At 38.6% G+C, this 26,097-nt stretch overlaps 4 protein-coding genes across 6 annotated transcripts; 1 reads left to right on the top strand and 3 right to left on the bottom strand.

Moving 5' to 3' along the window:
* Positions 1 to 2,679: 2,679 nt before the first annotated feature.
* On the bottom strand, positions 2,680 to 9,146 carry LOC110791095 (pentatricopeptide repeat-containing protein At5g09450, mitochondrial). The gene is made up of 3 exons (XM_056843080.1): positions 8,837 to 9,146; positions 8,464 to 8,761; positions 2,680 to 3,863 (listed from the first exon to the last, which is right to left on the bottom strand). The coding sequence occupies exons 1-3, from the start codon at positions 8,878 to 8,880 to the stop codon at positions 2,961 to 2,963; spliced, it is 1,245 nt and encodes a 414-aa protein (XP_056699058.1). The 5' UTR covers positions 8,881 to 9,146; the 3' UTR covers positions 2,680 to 2,960.
* A 4,607-nt stretch (positions 9,147 to 13,753) lies between these two features.
* Positions 13,754 to 25,296, top strand: LOC110779913 (dihydroorotase, mitochondrial). Of its 3 annotated transcripts, none has more exons than XR_008932484.1 (10): positions 13,754 to 13,910; positions 14,032 to 14,120; positions 14,219 to 14,400; positions 15,231 to 15,367; positions 16,425 to 16,590; positions 16,709 to 16,825; positions 16,997 to 17,157; positions 17,765 to 17,960; positions 21,978 to 22,037; positions 24,851 to 25,296. XR_008932484.1 is itself a non-coding variant. In XM_021984360.2 (8 exons), exons 2-8 carry the CDS (start codon positions 14,038 to 14,040, stop codon positions 17,954 to 17,956), a joined length of 1,038 nt encoding a protein of 345 aa, XP_021840052.1. In that variant the 5' UTR covers positions 13,754 to 13,910; positions 14,032 to 14,037; the 3' UTR covers positions 17,957 to 18,294. The 3 variants fall into 3 exon arrangements, 1 of the variants encoding a protein (XP_021840052.1); XR_008932485.1 differs by having other exon boundaries at positions 21,978 to 22,041; XM_021984360.2 differs by lacking the exons at positions 21,978 to 22,037; positions 24,851 to 25,296 and having other exon boundaries at positions 17,765 to 18,294.
* Positions 18,737 to 20,483, bottom strand: LOC110779914 (putative RING-H2 finger protein ATL53). Its single transcript, XM_021984362.2, has one exon. It carries the CDS (start codon positions 20,340 to 20,342, stop codon positions 19,314 to 19,316), a length of 1,029 nt encoding a protein of 342 aa, XP_021840054.1. The 5' UTR covers positions 20,343 to 20,483; the 3' UTR covers positions 18,737 to 19,313.
* On the bottom strand, positions 21,487 to 25,037 carry LOC110779911 (mechanosensitive ion channel protein 10). Its single transcript, XM_021984359.2, has 6 exons — positions 23,347 to 25,037; positions 22,957 to 23,137; positions 22,543 to 22,836; positions 22,242 to 22,444; positions 21,938 to 22,167; positions 21,487 to 21,704 (listed from the first exon to the last, which is right to left on the bottom strand). The coding sequence occupies exons 1-6, from the start codon at positions 25,035 to 25,037 to the stop codon at positions 21,592 to 21,594; spliced, it is 2,712 nt and encodes a 903-aa protein (XP_021840051.2). The 3' UTR covers positions 21,487 to 21,591.
* Positions 25,297 to 26,097: the final 801 nt, after the last annotated feature.

Here is a 26,097-nt window from a genome sequence, read left to right as displayed (position 1 = left end):
TCAATGTCATATTTGGACCCGACGTCCATCAGGATTGTGTACATGTCTGTGTTATACTCGAAACGCTCCCGATCATAAGTTCTGGGCCGTTTCTGACCTGCCGCTCCGGGGGCCCTGTCTGATTCTTTTGCAATAGCCCACGTCCCGTTAGGCCGGTTCTTCTTTTCAAATTTCTCCTTTTTTGCCGCTAGCTCGGCGTTATCACTTCCTCTGGGGTCTTTCGGGACGCTGCAAATTTCTGTTGCATGAATGAAGGCCTCCGCCTCATCCAGCACTTCTGCCATTGTTCGGACACTTTTCTTTACCAGATCAAACTTGAAAGAGCCCTTTTTAAGCCCTCGAATGAAGTTATCGAATGCAACACCATCTGGCAAATCCGGAATTTGCCCTGCCTCTAGATTGAATCTCTTCACATAACTCCTCAGGGACTCGTCCTTCCCTTGCTGAATCCTACTCAGATGCATGCTCGTCTTCTTCTCTTCCTTGTGAGCCATGAACCGAGTAGAGAACAATAGCTCGAGCTCCGAAAAAGAGCGAATAGTTCCGGCTGGAAGTCTCTCGAACCACTTAGAGGCTACTCCTTTGAGTGTGCCCGGGAAATACTTACACCAAGTTGAGTCAGTTGTTCCTTGGACATACATGTGATGCCGGTAAACCAAGAGGTGCATGTCCGGATCTGTGGTACCATCGTAAGCATCAATGTTGGGCGGCTTGACTTTGGGTTCCCTCGGGGCTCTCATGATAGAGTCTGCAAAAGGGGTGGTGTGCCCTAATGCCATGTTGGACACCCCCTCCTGAATGTGATATACAGGGTCTTGACGCCTGGAGTAAGGTAGCCGCAGGGAGGACTCGCGTCCGCGAGTTTGACGGGTTGGACGGGTGGCCCCTGGACGTGCCTGGCTCAGATGCGTATAAGTTGGATGAGGGAGAGGTCTATCCGGCATGACGGGGGTTGACCCGGTGTCAGAAAGTTCCGACTCAGAGTCGGGCAACTGCTCTGCGCGTGGCTGCTCACGTCCTCGGGACGTTTCTCCGACCAGCCGCCGTGGCATTCGGCGTGGTAGGTAAGACATGGTCTGATTTGGCTGACTTGTTGGCGGCTGTCTCCTTAGGTCCTCGCCTGTCAGCCTGGTCCAGACATTTGGGGGGCGTAAAGAAAGTGTTGGCCTATTGCTTGCCGGCCTCTCATGATTTGCAGCCACAGCAGTGGTGTAAATCAGCATACTCTTCTGTACCTCAGCATTAACTGTCTTCCCTACATCAGCTTGGAACTCGGCCAAAATAGCCCGAAGAGCACCCACAGAGACAGGCATATCAGGGTTCTCCTCTATTACCGTATCCACCCGAGGATCCAGGTGTCCTCCAGGAGGGGTGCGATTGGCCTGGTCGTCCTCCTCGCTGAGCACCTCTACCTCGGCAGTGTGACGAGGGGTGTGCCCGGCCGCAAATGTACGTGCGGCATCTTCAGTGATTCTTGTGGCCGGCGTATGATGTTCAGTCGGCATTTCTCTTTCGAGGGGTGGCCGCTCTACGCGTGTAGGCCGCCCAGCATCGTTGTCCTGTCGTTGATCTTCCATGTTACCGTACCTCCCCACAGACGGCGCCAAATGTTGTGGGGTTTTTCCGGTGAGATACCTGGGAGGTTTCTTGGTAACTTTTACAGATTAAACAAGATTGTATTTTTATAGAGAGAGAAAGTAGAGAGAAGGCAGAGCAGTAATTGCTCTAGAATGTATTGATTGTGTCCCTTTTTTCTAGGGAAGTGGGAATATTTATAGTACTAGGTTTTTGGGGGAATGACCTAATATTCCCCTTACATGATTGGCTGGGGAATGGGAGGAGGACACGTGTCCTTTCTCCTTACAATTCTCTGGCCTCTTTTGGCAATAGTGGGCTGTTTGGGCCTATTGTGCTTAGTCATTCACTTGGGATACATACTAATTAAGCCCCTTTCCAGGTATAGGTTTTATACATACATTTATACACACTTAAATACATACACTGTAGATACCTAGATTAATACCCATGCCTCGGAGTAGACTTCGTATGATTTCTGCTTTAGGGGGCGCAATACGTGCCATGTGTCACGTCCTTATTGGTACACGAAGGCACGGTAATTTTGCCCACAACAACCCTCATGCTGGATTGTGCTCGATCTTCCCACATACATATCTGTGTTATTAGATAACAAAACCATAACATCGGATCTTTAGCAACCCAAAAATCTCCGTAAAAGTGATTTTATTAAAAGATACGGCCCAATTAGCAAGCTTAAATTTTTAGCTCATTTGTAGTGTGGCTTACTAAGCTTATTTTAACTGCATTTTCTTTGTTTGTTAGCAAGGGTATTTTAGTCGTTTAATGTACTAGGTTAGCCACCACAAATCATTGGCAGATTTTGTAATATTTAAGAAAAAGGTTGTAATGACACTATGACAGCAATCAAGTTAGACTAACCAAAACACTTTGGGCTACAAAATTGAATATTTCTCTTCTTCTGTTTTCTCTAAATTGATTTTGCAACTTTCTACATTTGATTGATAAAAGTTTACAAATTTCCCCTTTGATATGACTTATAACCTTTACTATGGTCATTTAAGTATGAAGCACAAATAGTTTACATTAGCTGATTATCAAACCATTTTGACCAAGATACTCGACCACCTTCAAGCACGCATATACAAATTTAACAACTCTTCCAGTACTTATAAAAACAGTCGGTGATCTTTATTATTAGCTAGAAAAGATCACCAGTTTCTTTTACGAAAGATAGAAGATAAAGAGGTATACATGATGGGTGACAAAATACATTTGATTGATATTTGTTTCAAGATTTTAATAAATCAACCCTTTTATCAAAATTGTCATCAGGCAGGCTTCAAAAATGCCACACCCGGGCCGGGTAGCAGGACTCATCTAGACACTCTTCTCACAATGCTTCTTCACCAACCCTAACTGCTTTATGCCTGCTGCGATTCACTGACGGTATCAGCTTTCTCATCCAAAAGTGAACGGAAAGTTTCAGCTTTTTCTGCAAATCCAGCTTCTACAAAAGCATTCGCCAATCTGTCACAGAGGGAATTGTCAAAAACTGAAGTAGTGGAGTTCTTCCATTGATCTATAACTTCTCCAACCTCTTGGATATGTCCCAACGTCAAATATGAAGATAAAACGGGCACATAATTTCGACCAATCATTTTTTGATTAGTCATCCTCAAAGATTTCCATATCTGGTCTATCATATCCTTGTTTCCAAAACCAGCATGCAGTATGATTAGGAAATCATAGGTAATCCATTCTCTCTGAGTAACAGTCTTTTCAGCTTCTACAAGGGAGCTAGCCCCAGAACTGCTAAGTTGGCCCGTTGTAACATAAATGTTAGCAAGGTTTCGGTACCTCACCCAACCATCATCAGAATGAGGATCCTGGCTCATCTCAGAAAGAATGCTTTTGACACCATCAATATTGAGAGTTGCAGCACAAGAACTTATCCAAAGGTTATAAGTAAAGAGATCGGGTGCCACCTTTTGGCGTTTCAGATCTTCAATTACTGAAGAAACTTTCTCCATTTGACCCACAGACATGTACAAAGTCATCATCTCATTGTAGGTAATGGCACTGAAGGATAGACCTGAATCCTTGATTTGCTGAAAAAGCTCCTCAGCGTTATCAGTTAATTTAGCACATGCATAGGAGTGAAGGAGAGCTGTGTAGGTTTCACTTGTTTTAGCATCTTGTGGAAGACCATCAAAATATCTTTCAGCAGCATCAATCCCAAAAACTTTAGTCAACAAATCAAGGTGAGCAGCATAATCAGAATCAGATAACTTGAATTCATTATGAGAAACCATCCACTCTGTTATCTGCAAGGTATCAAACCATTAGCATTTAGGTACTGACCGTTAAACAATATCACAATTGCCATAATCAGTCAAGTAGCCAAGGGGGGAAAAAAACAAAAAAAAACAAAAAAAAACAAAAAAAAGAGAAGAAAAAAGGAGAGAACTTTAAACTGCCACAAGTCATTAGTAAAGTTATCTCAAAATAGCTGACAAAACTAGAGTTATTCGTCAATTCTTTCAACAAAATCAGGACTAACATCCTTGCTATTTCACTTGTACAACGCTAAGCATCAATATCCAAGGGAAGGGCAAACTTTAGGTAGTAGAATTATACTCCATGGTTAACTTGTTAGTAACTTGAAGAACAAGATAGGTAGTTTGTTAAGAGGAAATTACCATGTATAGACAATAGAGCATATGGGAGAGAGAGATAATCATGCTGAGAATTGACCAGAGAGAGTTTTAGTTAGCTTAAGCCTCTCGAAAGCTTGAATATTATTTACATTTGCTGTTTTCCAATTTATTAATCAAATTCATTTTCTTCTTCTGTATTTTCTGCCATTAGTGGTGTTGAAGCTATGTAAATTCACAGCAAAATGGTTCTAGAAAATCGAACATTACTATCCCTTTCTTGAAAATACTTCTTGGGGGTCCATTAAAAAACTGCGAAACAATGACAGAGTTGAACAGACACAAAAAGAGCTACAAGATGTTTTGATACCAAAAATATATGACAGCAGTTGTGAATTCAACACAATCCAAGGCAGCATAAGTGCAAAACTTACATCCTTTAACAGGTTATTAGACGTTTCCTTAGTAAAAAGACACTATCTGATTGAGATTGTGGGATGGGTTTCTGATTTCTTTATCCCTGAGACGGATTTTTGCCTAAACCACATTACCTGGAAGTCCTATATTCTACCCTAATAATCATGTTGGATGACGATGAAGACAAGGCCAAGGAATTTAAAAGTTACATTTAAAATTTCCAAAATTAGTTGAAGTTGTTAACGTTCACAAACGAAAACTAAGTACTCCCTCTGTTCCATATTAGTTTTCCTGTTATCCTAATCGGGTGTTACCCAATACTTTTCATGTTTCTATTTTGAAAATACACTTTCCCGCTTTTCCATAATCATGATTGTTTTTTCTTACACAAATTTTCTTTTTCTTACCCAACCATCTTTACATCCACTTTTATTTGTACTTTATCGATAAACAATCATCTACTTTATCCCTTCCCCATATAAACACTCTCCATCATCGTTTTTCTTACACACTATTCCCATTTCTTAATACCCGTGTTTTCCTCCAAATAGGAAAACTAATGAGGAACGGAGGGAGTACCTAACAACACTGTGATGGGCCACAACACTCACCCACCTACTCTGGTGTGATATTCTTGAGCAGAATGATGATTGATAGATGAACAAACAGTCAAACACCAATCTCCGGATTTAGTGACTTTGAGGTCACCACTCTCCAAACCAAAATTTTCAACATGCCTCTCATAACCTAATGTGCACTTATTTATAACTAGTCTACTACACCTACCTAATTTGTCTTCCAACTAATATTACTAACCACCTATTATGCCCCTCCCTTACACTTGATTCATACAATATCGACCCCTAAACTTTCACCTTGTCCTCAAGGTGGATAGTAATTAGCATCGAATTTCTGGCCATTGTAGGAATGCCTTGTATCAAGTCTAACACCCAGCTTCCCCTGACGCCCAAGGTCCTAAGGTGAATCGATCAAGGACAGCATAAAAAGCAGTCATGAAGTAAGTGTGGTCTGGTTTTGCAAGTGGTTTGAACCGATTATTGGTTGGGAATTTGAGCCTTGAGTAAGTGGAGTCAAGTGTGGGTTTAAAAGAGTGGGCTATATGGTTGGATTAGAGGTTTGGATTGTGGAATAATGAGTGAGTTTATTAGTTGGAAATAAAAATATGGGTATAGAGCTAATTAGGCCAAGTTTCCAGACAAAATGATTATCCTTGTTAAATGAAAAATTGGGCTCATAATGCTCAAGCCCAACTTTTTGGGAGAACTCATTTATTCCCTTGGCTTCACGTGATCTTAACAACATTTCATTCCTCCCAAGCATGTGTTCCCCACCTGACTTTATGAGCTATATCACCCATTTGTGAATTTACCAAGCTGGAAAGCTGCCCTTAGTAATAGTCTTTCTCCAGCTTAAAGAATTCTCCATGAAGCTTACACAAGCCTCCACCGCACCATCAACAACAAATCTGGTAAAACCACCGCCGCCACCATCGTAGTATCTACCTGCAGACCTATCCTTTCCGCCATCACCATTCTCGATGACGGTTCGGGGCGACTCGCCTCCACTAGGGCGTTTCTCGCCTTCGACTATCTCACCAACCCGACCTTCGCCGGAACCACCACCAATATCTTCATGAATATAACGTCCATTGTTTGAAGCATCACCACGTGAGTAGCCACCTCCAAGTTCCTCTATTAACACCAGGATCTACCACCACTCCTACCTTCGGTGAAGCCTGGGCCACCACCAGACCCAACACCTCCCGCACCACCACGTTCAAACCCTTCTCCCGGTGGCTCTTTATCAGCACCCCCACACATGAAGATGTTGAGATTACCCTCAACAAGACTACCACCAAAACCAGATTTTCCGTCAAAAAAATCGAGAACGCCTACATTATTTTCAGATCTTCCACCATTCAAACCCCTACCCCTTTCTATTGATCTGATAGAAAACCTTCACCCCCATTTTTCTCCACTTCCCTTTTCTCTTGTACATCAATCACCTCCGGATCTACATAATGTTCATCCTCTCTCATTTCCTTAATCTCCTTTTTAATTTCAGTAAAATTCTCTTTGATTTCCTTCAATTCTTGTCGAAACGAAGAGAAAATCGGAAATAGGCCTTCCATAATGTTTTTCACGAAATCTTCCTTACATTTTTTGAATATATCATCCCACTTTTCCTGGAACTTCTGATCAGATCTGCTAAACTCCATTTTTTTTATTTTTTTGAAACTCAGAAAATCAGATCAACCCAGAATTGTACCGCTAATATACTAAGTCTAAGAACTGATATTCTTCAGCAGAAAATTAATGGCAAAATATGACTTAATCTGATTGATAGATGAACAAACACAAAATGGGATGCAAAAGTAGTGACTTGAGGCCACCAATCTCCGGATTTAGTGACTTGAGGTCACCACTCTCCAAAGCCTAAGCTTTACCAAAATTCTCAACATGCCTCTCATAACCTAATGTGCACTTATTTATAACTAGTCTACTACACCTATCTAATTTGTCTTCTACCTAATATTACTAACTACCTATTATGCCCTTCCCTTACAATTGATTCATTACAGTGTACACTAGCAGCAGCCAGCAGGAACAATATCAGGCATCAGCACGGTAGCAGAGTAGAGCAGACAAAAGCACAACAACAACAAAGGTGGAGAGCCGTTACCACCACTAGAAGACAAGAGCAGCAATTAATGAAATGTACTACCTAGTACATAAATAGAACAGAAAAGAGAGAGGAAGACATTGTGTAATTTCTAGAGTCTTAAGGGATTTCTAACCTAAAGTTACAGCCTTGGAGATTGGTAGCCTAAAGCTTCTTGGTTGAAATTCCATACCTTGAGTTCAGTTAATCAAATCTTCCACTTTCCTCTACTATTACTGTGCTTGTTATTCTGATTTACAGGTTGAGTTTGCAAGGTTATTGCAAACACATCCACATTTAAGTAGTATAAGCTGCTTTGAGTATTAACATCATAAGAGTGAATGATCTAATTACTGTGCTAATATTGACCAACTCTTACTTCCTCCTCACTTCAAACTATTCCACAAAATAAGTACTACTTTCTCCTCACTTGAAACTTTGAAAATATTCCCTCGAATAAGGAAAGTGCCATTCACAGTAGAATCACCATGAAGATTCAAATGGAAAACTCACAACAAATTCCAACATATCACGGGTTTTAACAAGATAATGGCAGTACAAACCAAATACTCCAAATAATACACATGGGCATCATAGTAGGCCATTTCCCGGTAGAGTTCCAAATCAAGACTAAAACTTTTTTGAGCATTCAAAATGACATGGTAGCCACGTATACACCTTCGCTTGCTTCTTCTTATCTCTAGTTCTTTACTAGAGACATTGAGACTTTCCTCATAGACTACCATTAACAAAATCATGACTCTTTTGAATTCAACTTTTCAACCTTGTGGCCTTGTTATTGTACTCGTATTAAGATTTCAAGAACACTGGAACAAAACAATTCCAATGCACTTAATCTTGAAACAAGAATGCCATAATAGAATAGTTTGGCGAATTTAACACAGTACTCTAATTATTAGAGCTCTAGGTTACACCAGAGTAATCAAGCAAATTGATACTCATTAATCCAAATATAGTTGCTACTCACTACCATCATGAGAAATCTAGTTATCCTAAATTCATTATTAAGATTTGAAAGGTGACAACTTTTTCCAAACATCCACGGGATACCCGAAAACCAGTATCCACGAATATATCATTTAACAATTCACCCTTAAAACACAAATATTCAGTAATAATAAGAAAAGGGAAATTTGATAGAGGAGCTGACCTCAAGAGCATGCTTGTAACGGTTAGATTTACGAAGGTCTCTAGAAATTTGACGGAGTTGAGGGAGAGTAACAAAATTGCCGTCATTGACCCATTTCTGAATAATATTAGTGGCGCTTCGTTTAGGGAGACGAAGGCGGAAGATCTGACTCTTCAAATCGTCAGGAAATTGGGAAGAAACATCTTCCAATTCTAGGGTTTCGGTCCTCAAGGCATCGGAAGTTGAATTGGTACTGAGAAATTTGATATTAATTTCGGTGGTGCTGCTGCTACTATTGGTGGTAGCAGTGATGAGTCTTCTGCAAAATTGAGTTGGATATCAAATAAATTGAACTACATATTGAAAATGGCAGATTAGAGAGAGAGAGAGTTACCGTCTGAGATGGAGGAGGAGAGATCGAGCTGCCAATTTACTCATACTCAAGAAATTAAGCACTCGTGATTCGTGAATGGTGAGGGGCGGACCTTTCAGTTTCTCGTAGTGGGTGCGCGGCGTGGTGCCGGTGGGGCCGTGGGGACCCGTGGGCTGTGGCCTGTGAGCCGGCCGGCCGGGGCTGTCAAGGTGTGGCCTGCCGGTGAGGGCAGAGGGCTGGGCGGCACTGTGGTAAGCTGGAGAGGAGAGAAAGAGCTTTTCGCGAAATAGGCCAGATTGTGTGAATGGCCTTTCACGTCTAAATTTTGGGCGAAAATTTTAACTTTTAATTTTGGAAAAATTGTCAAAAAGTACTTGTTTCCTCACTTTGTGAACTACTCCCTCCGTCCCATAATATAGTGCCTGTTTTCCTAAAATGGTGTCCCTAAATGATGTGCCTATTTCTATTTTAAACCATTAATTTTTACTTTGAAAATTGTACTTTTTGACTTTTATTCAACCCATGTGCTTGATTTTTGTCCTTTTTAGGCCTATTTATTATGTACACACCTTTAATCTATAATTTATCTCTCCATTTTTGCCAACTAACATGTACTTTATCTTGAAAGTACAAATCATTATTGTTTTTATTATCAATGTTATCCTTTACCTTAATAACCGTGATTTTGGTCAAACGGGCACTATATTATGGGACGGAGGGAGCACAACCTTATCTTTTAAGTCTAAAATAATACCTTGAATTAAAAAGTTGTATTAAAAACGGTACCTTATAGCAATATTCCGGCCAAATTATCAATTCTCCGACCATTGATTCAAGTTTCCCTCCAAAAACATGTGAGTGTTAAACAAACCAAGACAAAAATCACGCGTCTATGTTACTCTTCTTAATTTTTTTGGTGCAAATTGTAATCAATTGAAATTCATTGTTGTAATTTACTCCGATTGCAGATATCTTCTCTTCGAAGATTTTGTTCCACATGTAACAGTGGGCTTCCTTTTGCGAATTGAGAAGAGGATGTCGAGGAAGTGAGCCCTTGTTCTCTCACAAGGGTCAAGTGCAAAATCCCAGGAACTGATGAATGAATTGGTATGAATGAAGTTTGGATCAATCCCTTCTTTTAAGGCCCGAAGGACATCAACTTCTGTGTTTAAGGTGATCGAGTGAACTTACATTGATCTGAAATGGGAAAGAATAACCACCATGAATAAGTAATAAGATATCTTGTGGTTCTCGTTATGTGCCATCGATGTAGATAAGGTTTGTGTTGTAGTAAATATGGTGGAATTGATGAAGATTATGCAATGATGTTGTTTATATATCGACTTACTCGAAATTAAGAGAGAGGAAAAGAACGTAGCACGAGATACTTCATATCAAGAACCTACAAATTATCAATTATTTGTAAGCTTAGGAAGATGGCGAATCATTTGTTTTGGTAGTCTGGAATAAATAAAGGCACCATTTGAGGGGGTTAATTTGAGCAGAGAATACAGAGGAGTAAATGAGAAGAAGAAAGGAAGCTGAAAACGTTGAATGTGGTTAGTTGATGAGTGTGTGTTCACACGCGCTGATTTCCCTCTCAAATTGTGCCAACAAATGAAATCAATGGCCGGAAAATTTATAATTTGGACGAATGTTGCTATAAGGTACCATTTTTAATTCAAGGTACTATTTGACAAAACTAAAAACATAAGGTACTAGTTCACAAAGTGAGGCAAAAAGCAGGTACTTTTTGACAATTTTGCCTTTAATTTTTTTTAAAAAAGAAAATTTGCTGGGTCATTTGACCCACCGGAGACCCACTATAGGTTCGCCACTGGCTGCAAAGCATAGGTTGACGCCTCACGGTTAGAGTATGTGACTAGTGATTAACTGACTACTAGAGTACTAGGCTATTAGCCAAAATGTTGATGATTGGGTTACAATTTTCATTGTCTATCTAGACTTCGAGGGTAGGTTTTATGATACTATATCGTGATTCGCACCTATGATCATTCATGATTTTGGGGTATTTTATTTTAAATGAAGATTCGAGTAGTAGTTAATGTCGTATTTAGTTAAAAGTTTAAAGGTTTAAAAGGTCGTTTGGTACGAGGGATAGGGATAAGAGGACATTAAAAAGCGAGTGGAAAAACGTTAAAATAAGTGTTCACATGAGGTCTAAGCACGAGTATGCTTATAATTGTTAGTCGTATTGTATAAGGTTACTTGAGAAACATAAACTCCCATCTAATGCCTTTTCCAAAGTGTCTGAATGAGCTTTTTGATGCCCTATGACCTATGCTATGTGGTAAGAAATGAAGTAAATCTGTACATGAAACTATGAAACAACTCGAACAAGTTAACATCTAGTTTGTACGGAGATTCAAATAGGAAGTAGTAAATTTCTGTGTCTTAAAATCATAGTGTTGTCCTTCCTTCAAAAATAAAAAGACAGCTTTGGCATTCTTCTGAATAAACAACAATAGGAAAACATAACCAAGCTTCAGCAGCAGTAAATCAGTAGTATTTTATATCAAAGATGCAGGTTTACACAGAACTAATACATCTAATAGTTGTTATCAAGATTGTCATCAAACAAGGATTATCAAGCATTCAAGCCACACCTCTATAGCACTAAACATGCAGTGCTCATTTATCTATGCTCTTCTCGAGCTCCCAGATAGCCCTTCAAGCTAAACATCTCAACCAACCATACCTATTCTAACGACTGTCTATGATCACTGCCGGTATCAGAATTCCTGTTTCAAAAGTAAATGGAATGGGAGCTCATATACTTACCCTCAGGGTAGGTCTAGTCACCATACCCTGCAATGGGCAATGGACATGTCAGCAATTGAATTTTCCATTTGGGGGGAAACCAGTAAATGTAGGGGGAAACAATTTAGTGAATACCGCCATTAGCACCCTTTTGAGCGCGATATGTTTTCACCAAAATTCCTCCCAAAACCTGCCGCCCAACAGTTTAATTACTAAAAAAAAAGGAATTCTATTGTTTTCATCCTAACCTCCATTATCATTACAATCGGAAGCTTGACAAGGTAAATTTGTCACCATCTTCTAAATCTTTTTTGCTTGTTAATCTTTCAAAGTGTATTCATAATTTCTTATTTATTTTCTTTTTAAAAACAAAAAATTGCATAGATTTTTAAAACCAGATCCTACAATCAAACTACTGAACTTCAAAATCACCATCGATCGGAATTTTACCATGGAAGTGTATTTGGAAAAAACTCGCGAAATACAGATTGGGAGCATCTGACTCCTGCTACATAGGTATCATCGACATACAATATACATCAAACTTCGATTACATCGAAACACATGTTATCTATATAAGTAATTGGAACGACTTAACTGGATAATGCGTAATACGAACTGAACTACTTGTCGCGCTGTGGCCGGACCACTGATCTAAAAGACAATTCCGCGCTACCTCCGATGGAGTGGAACTTTTGCGGTTGCCCTCTAGGGTTAACACGACACCAAGGATTGTGTGCACTCACAAGCCTCGGTTGGAGACCAGAATATTTGCCCAGAAATACGAGAACATTGTTTAGAATTTGAGAGAGAATAGTAGAGAATGCTTTCTGACTGTGTGTTTAGGGAAAAACCGAAGTGAGGTATTTACAGGAAAGCTGCAACAACCATAAACGGCTAGTAGTGGAGTAGTGGGAGGTTACACGTTTTACTGAGTAATTAATGGGTAGTTAAAACGGTCATTAAGAGGGGTTAGTGGGGCAGTTACGGGATTAGTGGTTTGATTAATTCTCTGCCCGTTGGAATTAATTAAACCCTCCACTGACCAAAAAGAAAGACCCGGACTACCAAGTACCAAGGCTCGGCCCGCGCGCGCGTGTTTTGTGTCCACCCATGCCACTCACATGCTTTCTTAAACAAATGATTCCCTCAAGTCCCCAAATATAAACATTGAATAAGGCTTGTGTTTTTCCCATGTGGGACTTTCCATATTCCCACATTTTCCCATTTTCCACTCATTTTTTTTTTGTATTTCTCACAAGGATTTCCAACAACACAATCATGATGGATTTCAAATATGGTGTTCAACACAAATAATACAACAACGTTTTATACAACCCAGTACAGGGAAACAAGAAACGGAAAACTACATATCACTAAGCTTACGGAATGCGAAACAGAATCATAAAAAAAAAACGGGATCAAATATTTTATGGAACCCTCGGTTTCATCGACATTTCAGAAAATAAAATCTCTTTTTTTTTTGGAAATATTTTGAATTTCAAATTCAAAATGACGTTCAAATTTGTTGAGATGAGGCGGAGGTGACTAGGATCTGACTAAACACATATACCCAATAAGGTGCAGGGGTATGGTGACTCAACCTACCCGGGGTAAGTGTAGGTTTGGCGAAATGGAATATTTTAACACTTGTTTCGGTAAATCCACTTTCTACAAAACATGAGAGTGATGGATAGCTCAATTGGTTAGAGCTTTCATCCCGGTTCCAGGTGATCAATTCTCATCCCCGCCCTTATGGCTCATTCGCACCAAAAAAAAAAACTTTCTGCAAAACATCAGACAATAAATCATAGTAGTTCGTTCACGTATGGAAAAAAAAAACGATAACGATTTTTTTTTTTTTTTTTTTTGATAAGGAAAGAAAACTCAAGCGGACTACCTGACACCATCATTTCGGATGGATGAATTACAATGACTCCGAGCTAATAAGTACTTCTTGTAGGACAAAACGTACAATGAAACTACGTTCTAGCCTCAAACTAGCCCAGCCCCAGTTCCAAGTAAACTTAATAAAATTTAATAAAATTTTGAAAAGAGGAGCTCCTTTGTTTGACAACTAAAAACTTAATAAAATTGGAAAAGACACAAATGCCCTTCTTTTAATTTTAAACCCCTCCCTAGTCCCCTACTCCATACTCCCTACTCCCTCCTCCCTCCTCAAGTCCTTCCCTCTCAGAGAGTCAAATCTCAACTGATGAACTCATCCCTCTTCCTTTCATATCACAAGATCCATTCACTTCCTTCAATTTATCGCAAATTCTAGCACCCGTACTGAAAATTCACCAATTAAAGGGTTAGAATTACACCAATTCCTTCAATTAATCTCATTATAATCAATTTTTTTTTTTTTGGTAGAAATCAATGTTCTTTTTCCAGAAAAACAAACAATTAATTTGTATTTTCCCCCTTTTCAGCGAAGGATGGAGCTGACGTTAACGCGCCCTGATGATTGGCATCTGCATCTCCGTGACGGAAACCTTCTTGCCGCCGTTGCTCCGTTCAGGTAATTCATGTGTCGAAAAATGATCATTTTTGCATTACTGTGTTATTTTCAAGGTTTTATTTTAAAATTTTCTATTGTATTTTATTTTTGTAATTCAGTGCAAGGCATTTTGGGAGGGCAATTGTTATGCCGAATCTAAGGCCTCCTGTTACTACTACAGCTGCTGCTATCGCGTACCGAGAATCGATTTTGAAGGTTATGCCTTCCGGTAGCCAATTTGATCCTCTTATGACACTCTATTTGACTGATACTACTAGTCCTAATGAGATCAAGCTTGCCAGTAAGTTCAAACTTTAGGTTTAGGTCAAAATTAGGTTGTTGCTCATTTTTTATTGTTTCTTAATTTGTAGAATTGATTGTGGTTTGTTTTGTATACTAATGGCCTATTTGGTAGACGACTAGGCGGTAATATATAACTTGTAAATGATATGAATGATTATAAATTTATGTGTAATTTTGAAGGGGAGATCCCATGTCACTGTGCCAATATCCATTTGGAATGAATTCTGTTGTCAACCAACTCTAGAAGCGTTAATGGAATTTATGAAGAAAAAGTGATATTTGGGGGTGGACAAGCATTACCATGGACATTGGCTCGAGTATCTACGAATGAAACTACAACCCAAGAAGTCGTTAGTCATAGAGACGTTTTTCGAGTATGGCATAATGCATTGGTTCCCCCACCTTTATGGTGTTATGATCTATTGATCCCTAGTTTAGCATTTCCGTTGCTTCTTGTTCAGTTTGTGCTCCCTCGGCCCCTCGGGCTATTCCTTTGTATTTTTCAGTTTTCACTATCCTTGTATTGTTGTATGTCCTTATTTGTATGCTTCGAAGTGCGGGCAATTATGCCTTTTAGAAATGTTTGTTTGATTTGTGATGAGAATGTTAGACATCTATTTGGTTCTAGGTATTCATTCATGGGCAGTTTTGTTTGGCAGTAATTATTTGTTGCAAAATTAAAAAATGTTTTTCAACTCGTGTTTCAGTAGGGATAATGTTCTGGTAATTAGTCTACTAGCCTACCCCAGAGTCATAGGTTGTGTAATAGGATGTCTAATTGTCAAATTTATCCCGTTTTTTATCGTTAGAGTCTGACTATTTTGGCAGGAGAAAGTGGGGTGGTTTATGCTGTCAAATTATACCCTGCCGGTGCAACAACTAATTCACAGGATGGTGTCACTGATCTTTTTGGAAAGTGTTTGCCTGTGCTCCAAGAGATGGCTGAGCAGAATATGCCTCTCTTGGTAAGTTGTTTATTATGAATAAATGCAGGGTTGATTCATTACTTTTTGACATCAAACTTTAAGCAATTGAATCATCAGTCTTTCCTTTTTTTTTCATTATTGTAAGCTTTGATTTATCTCCTGCCTTCTAGAAGGCTAGAATGGACCATGATTCAGTGACAATAGGCAAGGCAGTACCCTACAAGGGAAAGAGATATTCTTTCGTAAGTTGAGACTTGAGAAACTAAGTTAGTAAAGCAAAGCGACCCCGTAAATCAGCCATTCTCTCTCTCAGAGGCAGAATCATGCTGGTGACTCAGCTTCATGTTGTGTAGGTAGCAATTTATATCACCTCCCGAAGCTTAGTTTTGGTGGGAGTCCTGTTCAGATCTCCGCAATATATGTTTTATGACCATTTTTAGCTCCTAAATTGGCGGCTAAAAACATTTTCTCTGAAAGATTATGAGCACTAGCTGTCGATTATTTATTATTAGGTGAAATTTAGAGAAAATCATAAAGCTACTGAACCAAAAAATTGTTGAACAAAAGGTTCCGCACAGTGAGTAGGAGAGAATTGATTGGACACAGGTAGCAATGAAATAGCAATTTAGATGTGTGATAGGAGGGAGGAGAGCACATAAAAGCGTCCATTTCGTCCACCATCATTGATTTATTGAAACAATACAAATATTTGCTTCATTCCTGTACAAGTAGTTGAAAGGAAAATGTTTTATTGACAACTATGTCATACATCAGCTGGCATGCCGTGGAAGAACATTATGACTAGAAAAATCACGACCCAGATGTTGATTGTTATTTCTTGCAAGAGAAGTTTGAGTTTCTTTCTTCTGTTGATTTTCTGGCGTGTTTGGTGAGTGATTGAAAGTGGAAAAAAATCTGCGAAACTTTATTCTTGGTGGTGTTGAACTTTCTGGAGCTAATTGTATATCTATGAGAAATAATGCTTTTAATTGAATGTAGTGCGTGACTGTTAGTTTCTCTTTGACCCCCTCTCTGAGTAACTGGAAAATGCGAAGACCATATTTCTTTAATGCTGATAATTTGTGTGTGATAACAGGTCCACGGGGAGGTCACAGATCCTGCTGTAGACATATTTGATCGTGAAAAAGTATTTATCGAGACAGTTCTAGGACCTTTAGTACAAAAACTACCACAGCTAAAAGTTGTGATGGAGCATATCACTACAGCGGATGCTGTCAAGTTTATTGACTCATGCAGTGAAGGTGGGTTATTTTTGTGTTTCATTACTATGCCTGTAGTTAGTCGTTCAACTTATTTTCCAATTTTCTTTTAGTTCCCAGTTTGTCTTGTTTATTCACCTTGCTCCTTTACATTTGTCAGGAACTGTTGCAGCTACAGTGACGCCACAGCACCTTATTCTGAATAGGAACTCTCTGTTCCAAGGAGGCTTGCAGCCGCATAACTACTGCCTTCCGGTGCTAAAAAGAGAAATTCATAGTATGTGTTGCTTCAATCAGTAATAAACATCTTCAAGGTTTTCTGTTTATGTGAGATTTTAGGTTGATTTTGTAACTGTAAAATTTGATATGTTGTGTCTTGACAAGAGTTTCTGTCATTTCTTTTTTAATCTCTTCATGTTTTGATCGTACCTTTTGGTCGCACATGCAGGGCAGGCAATTGTTTCAGCAGTAACCAGCGGGAGCAACAAATATTTTCTTGGGACTGATAGTGCTCCTCATGAGAAGTGGAAGAAAGAATGTTCTTGCGGATGTGCTGGAATCTTTAATGCCCCTGTTGCTATTTCACTATATGCCAAAATATTTGAAGAGGTATACCCTATGGGCCCATGGGATGGTGTTGCTATATTCTAATAACTAACATTTGGGTCTGGCTAGCTAATATAGTTTTTACTTAAGTTCTTATGTTTGATGCTTCTGTTCAAACATTTTGGCTCACTTGTGCATGTGGAGTTGTGGACATAGTAAAGTGCATCCAATTTGAGCGTATCCTATTCTTGTTCAACCTTCATCAAGTATACTTGGACCCTCAATATGAATTCATCTCATCTTTGCTATCGATGAATGAGATGATGCTATGTGTGTGCCTTTAGTAAGTAAATCACCTAGTGAGGTAGGAGTGGTGTTTCTTTCCATTTTTTGCGAGTTTATAAATGCTGCTACTAAACTATTAAGTAGAAGTGGCTCCTTCTGTGGGAGTTTGGATAGATGAGTGACATGAGTCTTCTCATGAGATTGAATTCGTTGTACAAAATAACCATGCTTTTTTGATGAATGTTTAATGTCTTTATTCCTTTTTGTCGTCAAAACTAATTAGGTGGAAGCGGCTTGCTCTAGCTGCTTGCACGTTGTTCGATTATGTTGTGTTTCCTGGCAGGCTTCTCTGGCAGTTAATTTTCTGCTTTATTCGCTTGTTCAGGCTAATGCACTTGACAAGTTAGAGGCATTTACAAGCTTCAATGGACCTGATTTTTATGGTCTTCCAAGGAATACATCGAAGATCAAGTTGATAAAAGAACCATGGAAGGTTCCAGAGTGTATATCTTTTCCATTTGGAGAAATTGTTCCTATGTTTGCTGGGCAAATGCTTGACTGGCAGACATCTTCTTGATACTGTATGAATTCCCATCTATTTCTACTGTCTCTGCCTTCCATTTTACTTTTTCCTTCATAATTTTTGCTGATCATTTAAAACACTGGGCCTTTGAATATATGATTCACATGGATGCGAACATGATTTTTCTGGGGAATCTTGTACGACACCTCGCCCCTTTAAGCAGGAAATAATAAATGGCACTAATTTATTGGCTTTGTTTTAGTTGGGAAAACTTGGGCAGGCGTTATGAAAAACTTTAGCTTACGGTCTTTATTCTGATACCAGTGTAATATGACAAGTGGTTTGAGTACTTATTTCTTGAAATTTCTGCCAATTTTGGCGAGTTCAGCTCATTTTTACGTCATTCACCATGCCTTTCGACTTATTGTGTGTTGGATACATGTTGAACATTGAGACCCTTAGTGGTAGGTCTGAATCCATCCTACATTGCAATGATTCTACTCCTATTGGTCCTATATATGTTTATCCCAAATTATTGATTGGGCTCCGTGTATCCATGAATCATTATAACATGATCAATTAAAATTACTTTTTCTTAAAAGAACATGTGATTAAGACAATGTGGTATGAGATCAATAACATGTTGAGTGCAAATAATACTGTGCTCCGGGAGCACAATGAGAGTAGTGCTTCCATCAGAATGTATGCTATTTTTGTACCTATTGCTGTTTGAGGCTGTTGCGTAAACTTTACACATGCCCCTGCTGAATTGCTGATGCACCTTAATCTCAGCCTGCAGGATATATGCATTACATATTGAAAGTTGAAACTATGTTGTGGGATTGACAGAGTTCTAATCAGATACTGTAAAAATACTCTCATACATTGCTCAAGTGCTACACATTTAGAAGGCAACAGCCGACAGCTAAACTAGTGATAGTAGTGATGTAGAGTCACATTCTCGTGTTTATACTCGTTGGTGTAGAAACATTACTTTAGAGCACAGTTCAAACATCATACTCAAATGATGGAACTATTCTACCTGATATTCTAGCTTATTCTCCCAACTTGCAAAGCTGCAAGTAACAAAAATGATTTTGTATTGTTTTACACACCTACCAGAACGTTAACATCGAAGTCCTTCCTTTTCCTGTGCTGTTTTCCTACCTTTCGTATCTTATCCCGCATCCCATCTCAGGAAATAACCAAAATTCCTAACTAAATGGGATTTTTTGTCGAGAATGAAAGGGATACCAGTCGCTTTTGAAACAAGCATATATACTTATGGTTAAGGCTTTTTCTAATGTTTGTAGCAATTACAGAGTATATGAGTATTTTTGGACTAAATAGGGAGGTTTTTTGGAGGGAAAAATCTATGCATAGACCGGAAATTTCATGTATTGATCTGAAACTATGAATTCGGACTTGGTCTAGTATTAGAACTAGACGAAAAAATCTTTCCACTGCAAGAAAGTGACCTACTCAACAAATTTGCTGCCCCTCTTTCTAAAGACCATCTTTGAGAACAACTCCCTTTACTAATTTCCCTCAAATTTTCTTCATCTTTATTTGGAGTATTATTTTCCATGGATTCGTCCAAATTATTCTCATCAACTCTCTCTGCCCCACTTGCAATATTAATCCTCAAAGCCTCAACAGGGGAATTATCCTCTGTAGCTTCGTCCAGAGATGGCAATGAGGACGATGTGTTCTCCATCTTTTGATCATGATCATGATTATGGTGATCAGGTGTAACAATGGGGGCTCGGCAAAGTGGGCAAGTAGTGTGTGAAGAAAGCCAAGTATCAATGCAAGGCACATGAAAGGCATGACTACACTTAGGCAAAACTCTGAGCTCATCACCTTGTTCAAACTCTGCCAAACACACGGCGCAGTCCGTCTCCTCCATCTCCTTGCCATACTTGTGGACGGCGATTGAATGGATCACTGCGGAAGGGAGACCAACGGTGGGGATGTACCAGAATGGGTTGAAGACGACCATTCTACCCCTGCCGTGTTCTTCATCCAAAGAATCACTCACCACCCTTGTACGCCTGGACCTTGATTGGAGGAAAGAATTACTGTTGGGTGCATAGAAGTTGAAGTAAATTCTGGTGTAGAGGATATAGAAGGTAATCAACAGGAAAGTTATGGCTAAAAGTATAAGCATGGATATGAGGAGAGGTGAGAGATCATGGTGCTTGTTTAGTTTGGGACCGCGAAAGTCTGGAGGAAACTCAGGTAAGATTGGATTAGTGAGAGGGTAATGGCAAAGGGAAGGGCATATGGCCAAACAGGCCACAGGGCAGAAACCAGAGTATGGTGATGATGTGGTGTTTTTTCCGGCGTCGCAAAAGTCAAGGCATGTTTGGACAGTTGTACTACTTATTGTGGTGTTTGCAAGTAAGAGTTTTCGGTGAGTTTTGTGTAGAGAAGCCATGGGAGTTTCAGGGTAGAATTTGTTTGATGAAAGGAGTTGTAAAAAGGGAGAAATTGGGGTAGGAAAAGGAGAAAGAGAAAGAGGGTTGCAGGTTGACTGTCGACTTTGAATGAGTGAGAGAGATTAAGTCAATTTGGCGCCTTACTTACGGCAACCATAGTCCATATATATATATATATATATATATATATATATATATATAGTGGACATTATTATTATTGCTGACTTCATAATCATAATACTATTCTCTTTTTTCAACTATAGTAAGATACGGAGTACCGGATTAGTGGCTCGTGTCGTGCACATTTTTTATCATTGATATTTTTCATTTCGTATTAGTAATAAACATGGTCGTATCTCGTATGGATAAAAATAAATCTATACATTCGGGGTTTTTTTTTTTCCTTTTTTAACGATAAGTGGTCGGTCATGTAGTCAAATTGTTATTTATATTTTACCAGGTCATATATATGCACCGATTTTTTTTAAAGTGGTGATTGTTATTCATTTTGTTGATATTATTATACTACGTATTGCTTTTGGCATGCAAATGCCTGATAGTTTAACTTCACCTAATCCAATATTGTTGTAACGTCATAAGAAAAGAAGACAAAGACAATTAACAAAGCAATAAGAAGAAAACAAATAAATAATTAAAAAAATAAAACATTTTGCCATCCTCTGAAATAAGATAAGCAATTTGCTGTTGAAATTACGTCGCCAAAAAATATTTAGAGTAGTTAATTAGGGTTAGTTTCTATCTATGTCTTATTTTTGTTTGTCACTGTCACGCTTGCGTTTGATTTTCGATATTCTTGGATTTATAATACCAGCTAGTTCTCGTTGGATTTTTCTCTGTATGACATTGTAAAATGACGTTTTGATAACATCTTTATAAATATCTTAGCATAAGATAATAGGAGTATAGTAGACTTAGTAAATCAGACACTGTCATACTAAGATTTTGATCTGCTTAAGGATTTATTTAACAAAGGAACCTTTTTCTTACATTATGTGCTGATTCTGATTCAAAATAACGTAGCTCTGTTTCGAAATAATTAAGCTCGAGGTCATGTATTGATTGGATTGAGCTTATCGAACTCATATGTCTCGAGCATTAAGAGTTGATGAGGAACTAAGGGCATTACTAAGATCCAAGGTTAGCACTAATGATTTATCAACAAGCTTCTCATACTACAAAATTGCACAAAATTACAAAGTACACTGTCAAGTATGATTACTGAATCATTTATCCACCATAAACACCCTCTACCTGTCCTGCTACAAAAGTATCATTACCGCCTGAATTAAGAAGACTCATCAAGCTGCCATTTTTAGCTTTTACCTGTTCCTCGTGTTTTTCTGCAACAAAGGTGAGTTGTAAGGGTAAAACATTCAGCATGACACATTCGTATTAAGTATTCTAGCCGAAGGGGGAGTCTGAAACTTTAAGATTGTCTGTGTGTGTGTATCTGTGTAGACCGTGGAGGGTGCAAAATTACACTCGGGTATAGAATGCATGAAAATCATACATGACACCCTATTCTTCTTATACTTTGTACATTTTTTCTACTTTATCAATGATGAATACTAACCTGAAGCTTCTGGTGTTCCATTTTTCATGTGATATACAAGGCTCTGTGCATGGAGAACGAACTCTGATCGTCGCTTGCGCTTTTCCCGGAGGCATTCAAAGTAGGTGCTATTCTTAACTTTCACATTGTGTCTAAAATTAATAGCTATTTTTATGTTTTCTGCAGTTGTTAATACTTCCACACAATTATAACCTGCTGTGAATATATCCTTCTCTCCATCATCAAGGTATCTGTTGAAATAAAAACATTTACATCAACAACATCAAGTATGAGAAATATTGGTGATAAAATAAAACACACTTACTTTTCAATTTCTTGTTTCAAGATTTTGATTTTTCGCTCACCCAAAGACGCTACATCAAGCTCTACATAATCATTCCAATCAAAATCAGTCTTGTAGTTGATTATGTTTTTGCTGGATAGCTCTGAATTTGGATACATCACTTCCTCTTGCAGACCAACTTTTAAGAAAGTTGTTTTCCAAACTCCAATTGTTTTAACCTCTATCTATGGAAACAAGTAGCAGATTCGTAACTCAATTATATCATAAAGAAAGATTTGCTGCTAATTAAAACCAAATTATGTACCAAGATTTGTTCACTAACCATGTTTCCGTCAATGACACATAAATCACCAACATCAAAAGGATGTACCACGTAAGCAAACATGATCCCTTGAAATAGGGTCTTGCAAGCATCTCCAAATATGAAAGTTGCAGCTAGCAACGGTGATGCTATGAGCACTAGTACTTTTGTGCTAGCTAACCCAGTCAAAAGTAACCACATTATGAAAGTTGCAACAATTAGAAGCCAGCTAATTATTTTGTTTAAACAGTCCACAACCTCCTTGGCACTGCTTAATGTATTTGCAAGCAGCAAACAATTCTTGCGCGCCCTCTCCTGATCAACCCAACCCAAGTTGTCAATCATAGGATTCTATTACTTTCAAAAATTAAATGTCATATACTCATATGAAAAAAGCTAAAACCAGAGAGAAAACTGCTGGAGTAATGTACATACCATCCATATTCGAACTTTTTCAAGTGATATTTCTTGAGAGGAACCCACATATTCTTGCAGTTGATCTTCAAAATAGCTCCAATCATTCTTTCCTTCAGGAGTTTCCTCGGATGAATTTACGGTTTCATCATCCGTATAGTTTTCACCTAGAATAAGCCTCTTCAAATTTTCTTTTATACTCCTGCTTATAAGTCATTAATTATAAACTGTAAGTTGGACGAATTCCAAAATTCTTATGTAAAATGCTATACGAAGTATTCAAAAGATCAGCCAAAGAACATTGTGGAAGAAAAGGTTCAGATAATTTTGTATCCTTATTTACGAGGATTCGATAATATAATAAGTATTTCTGGAGGGAGCAAATAGATTAGAGAAAGAAATGACATGTACCTGTTATCATCATCTTGACTATGGCTCTTCAAAATTTCGAGGATGTCACACGTATACTTCTCCTCTAACAACGTCTGTTTAGCTGTCAAAATATAACTAGCAACTTGCTGTATGCAATATAGAGTAGGAATTCTCCCCTCCTGCATTAACAAGTCATGCTCGACTCTTTTCCGCTGCTTTCTCAACAATTTCTTCACATTGACTGGTTTATCTCCCCACTCATCCACGGCCCCCAATTTACTTAGGTAACGAGCAAATGGAGTCATTACCCCAGTAAGAAACAAGGTTTTAAATAGATGTGAGATAAACTTGGTTGATGTCTGGTCATCCGTGTCATAGGTCCTTGAAGCTTCATCTTCTTTGCACTCATACAGAAGGTTTAAGATGTCGTAGTTGTGGCGACCTATGATGCCAAGGAAGTACAACTGCTTACCTCCTTCTAAGATTTTAGAACTCAATCTGTTATACACTGAACAAGCCTCCCATGATAGCAAGACACAAGTTTTGATCAGCCAAAGAAAGGAGCAAATTAAAACACCTAGACAAGTCCAGGTTCCGAAATCCAAAATGTTTTTGGCCTGGGGTGTTTTGTTTAGATGGGACCCAAAATAAAACACCCAAGTGAGTAATACCAGCAACGATCTCAGTATGAAGTTGATGCTGCGTTTCATTCCATTGGCCCAATACATTAGATATCTACCGCGCAGGAACTTTTCAATTATTATATACTGCGGCGATTTAGTATTAATCCCTGGTTTAAGCAGTTTATGACAAACTAACTTCCTAAGCAACCACACTACCATATAAGTAGACAAGGTAATGACATTGTAGGCAATGAGGACGAAAATGGATACCTCAATCCATTTCTGAGTGTACAGTCCGAGTATCTTGTGGTGCCTAAAGGCAGCAACGCGCTTCATAACCTCAGATTCAGCCCACCAGAAAATAAGGGAATCAAATATCTCAAGCACTGTTTCTGGTAATTTAAGGCCACTTTCAGTATGACCCAAGAGGACTAGTGGTAATAAATTAATGGTGATTACTGTAACAAAACAGCTCAAAAAATAGATCCCAAAGATGACAAAATAGAGTCTTACCCAATCTGCTAATGTCAATCCCAACAACATAACATGCTTTAATCCTGAAACATATTTAGGAGCTGAGAAGAAGATCCATAGTACAACGAGAAATACCGCCATGTCTAAGAGTATCCAACTGCGTATGAAAAGCTTAAGTTGAATGGCTTTATCATAGGCATCACCATGCCTAAAGAATTGAATTAACCGTATAACTAAAAAAGACACCAGTAACAGTGGTAACGCGGCAGTGGCTGCAATAACTGAGCAAGAAATGAGAAGACCTAAAATAACCGCTAAAATCACACCAACAAGGCCAGCAACACAAAGATAACAAGCACCAACAATCGGTAGAAAAAGTAAATATTCCACATAATATACTACGTTACAGACTACCTGAAAGCATGAACACCCTTTCTTTTGTGCAGATGCCGAAGATGAAGCTGAAACATCATCTGAAATTTTGACTGTTGTATGAGAAGTTTGGCGGCGTGTGGCGGTTGGTCCTTGACCTTCAGGTTGAATCTCATGGGAAGAAGTATTAGTACCAGACTTAGCAGATGAAACTGAATCATGTTGTTCAGACTCTTTTTTTGGAAGCTGTTGGTTGTCCATGTTTTTGAGACTACTAAGTATAGATTTCTGCTCCAAAAGGTGCAACAAGTCTCAATGTAGCAAGATTTTGGGAGGACAGGATTAAGAAGTATCATATGACTGGGTTGGTGCTTGAATTGCTGAATTAACTACTGTATAGTTTTTGTACTATGCTTTGGCTCTTTGTATTTGTAAATTGTAATGGCACAGCCACAGAGGCACTGGGGGGCCTCGGCCTTGGGGCACACTAGTAAAAATGTTAAAAATAGTCTTTTCTCAATGTCCTATCATGTCCTTATGAGCTAGTGGCGAAAGCTGGTGTCTCCGTCCCTTAATAATTGCGAACGATTTACGAAAATACATCTCTTTTAAAACTTATTTTTCATCTCGCATCGGAATGAAACTTATTTCAAAAGGTCTTGCATGCATAAGATGTACAATACATTTTGTACACCAAAATAACATTTTTATAACTTCTACTTAGTTTTTTGTAACTTTTAATATATTTTTCTTAACTTTTGTATTATATAGAAAAAAATGTGGAGAGCTTAAAATCGTCCAACTAATTTACATTAATACTCTTACTTAAGCCAACTTTTCGTTTCTCTCCCCCAACTTTCACCTCATCCATTTTGAAGAGAGAAAGGCGTCTTTTCATCCAACCACCACCACACACCCACCTTCACTCCAACGGCATCTCTTCATCCAACCACCACCACACAACCACCTTAACTCCAACAGTCGACCAACCTCCACCGGCTGACCACCCTTCACCCGCCGACCACCACCACAACCCATCTAATAACGGAACCTACCCATTAAAAAATTAAATTATTAAAACCAAGTACTCCCTCTGTTCTTGATTGTTATTCTCTTATGAAATATTGTACAATCTTCAAAAGGACACCTTGTATGTGAATCTCTAAAGAATCTCACCCATGTGTGTAGGAGAGAGAAAAACATTAAGAAAATATGGGTAAGTGGAGTGTTTAAGTGTTGTTAAATTAGAAAATAAAGGGACCACTTGCATATTAATTTGGGACGAAAAAGAAATTACAATTGTAATATAAGGGTAAAAGAG

The sequence above is a fragment of the Spinacia oleracea genome, chromosome 4 (assembly GCF_020520425.1).
Source record: "Spinacia oleracea cultivar Varoflay chromosome 4, BTI_SOV_V1, whole genome shotgun sequence".
Taxonomy (NCBI): domain Eukaryota; kingdom Viridiplantae; phylum Streptophyta; class Magnoliopsida; order Caryophyllales; family Amaranthaceae; genus Spinacia; species Spinacia oleracea.
Note: the sequence above shows the minus strand (reverse complement) of the source record. Positions and strands in the feature narration are given on the sequence as shown.

Excerpts from the sequence above, each read along its gene's own strand:
- LOC110791095 (XM_056843080.1), bottom strand. The coding sequence starts at position 8,880 with ATGAGTAAATTGGCAGCTCGATCTCTCCTCCTCCATCTCAGACG. Across the intron at positions 8,762-8,836 it reads CTCCTCCTCCATCTCAGACG|AAGACTCATCACTGCTACCA; the intron begins GTAACTCTCTCT and ends TCAATTTTGCAG. Across the intron at positions 3,864-8,463 it reads GTTACAAGCATGCTCTTGAG|ATAACAGAGTGGATGGTTTC; the intron begins GTCAGCTCCTCT and ends GATACCTTGCAG.
- LOC110779913 (XM_021984360.2), top strand. The coding sequence starts at position 14,038 with ATGGAGCTGACGTTAACGCGCCCTGATGATTGGCATCTGCATCTCCGT. Across the intron at positions 14,121-14,218 it reads GCCGCCGTTGCTCCGTTCAG|TGCAAGGCATTTTGGGAGGG; the intron begins GTAATTCATGTG and ends TTTGTAATTCAG. Across the intron at positions 15,368-16,424 it reads AGCAGAATATGCCTCTCTTG|GTCCACGGGGAGGTCACAGA; the intron begins GTAAGTTGTTTA and ends GTGTGATAACAG.
- LOC110779914 (XM_021984362.2), bottom strand. The coding sequence starts at position 20,342 with ATGGCTTCTCTACACAAAACTCACCGAAAACTCTTACTTGCAAACACC.
- LOC110779911 (XM_021984359.2), bottom strand. The coding sequence starts at position 25,037 with ATGGACAACCAACAGCTTCCAAAAAAAGAGTCTGAACAACATGATTCA. Across the intron at positions 22,168-22,241 it reads TTGAAACAAGAAATTGAAAA|ATACCTTGATGATGGAGAGA; the intron begins GTAAGTGTGTTT and ends TTATTTCAACAG. Across the intron at positions 21,705-21,937 it reads TGGAACACCAGAAGCTTCAG|AAAAACACGAGGAACAGGTA; the intron begins GTTAGTATTCAT and ends CCTTTGTTGCAG.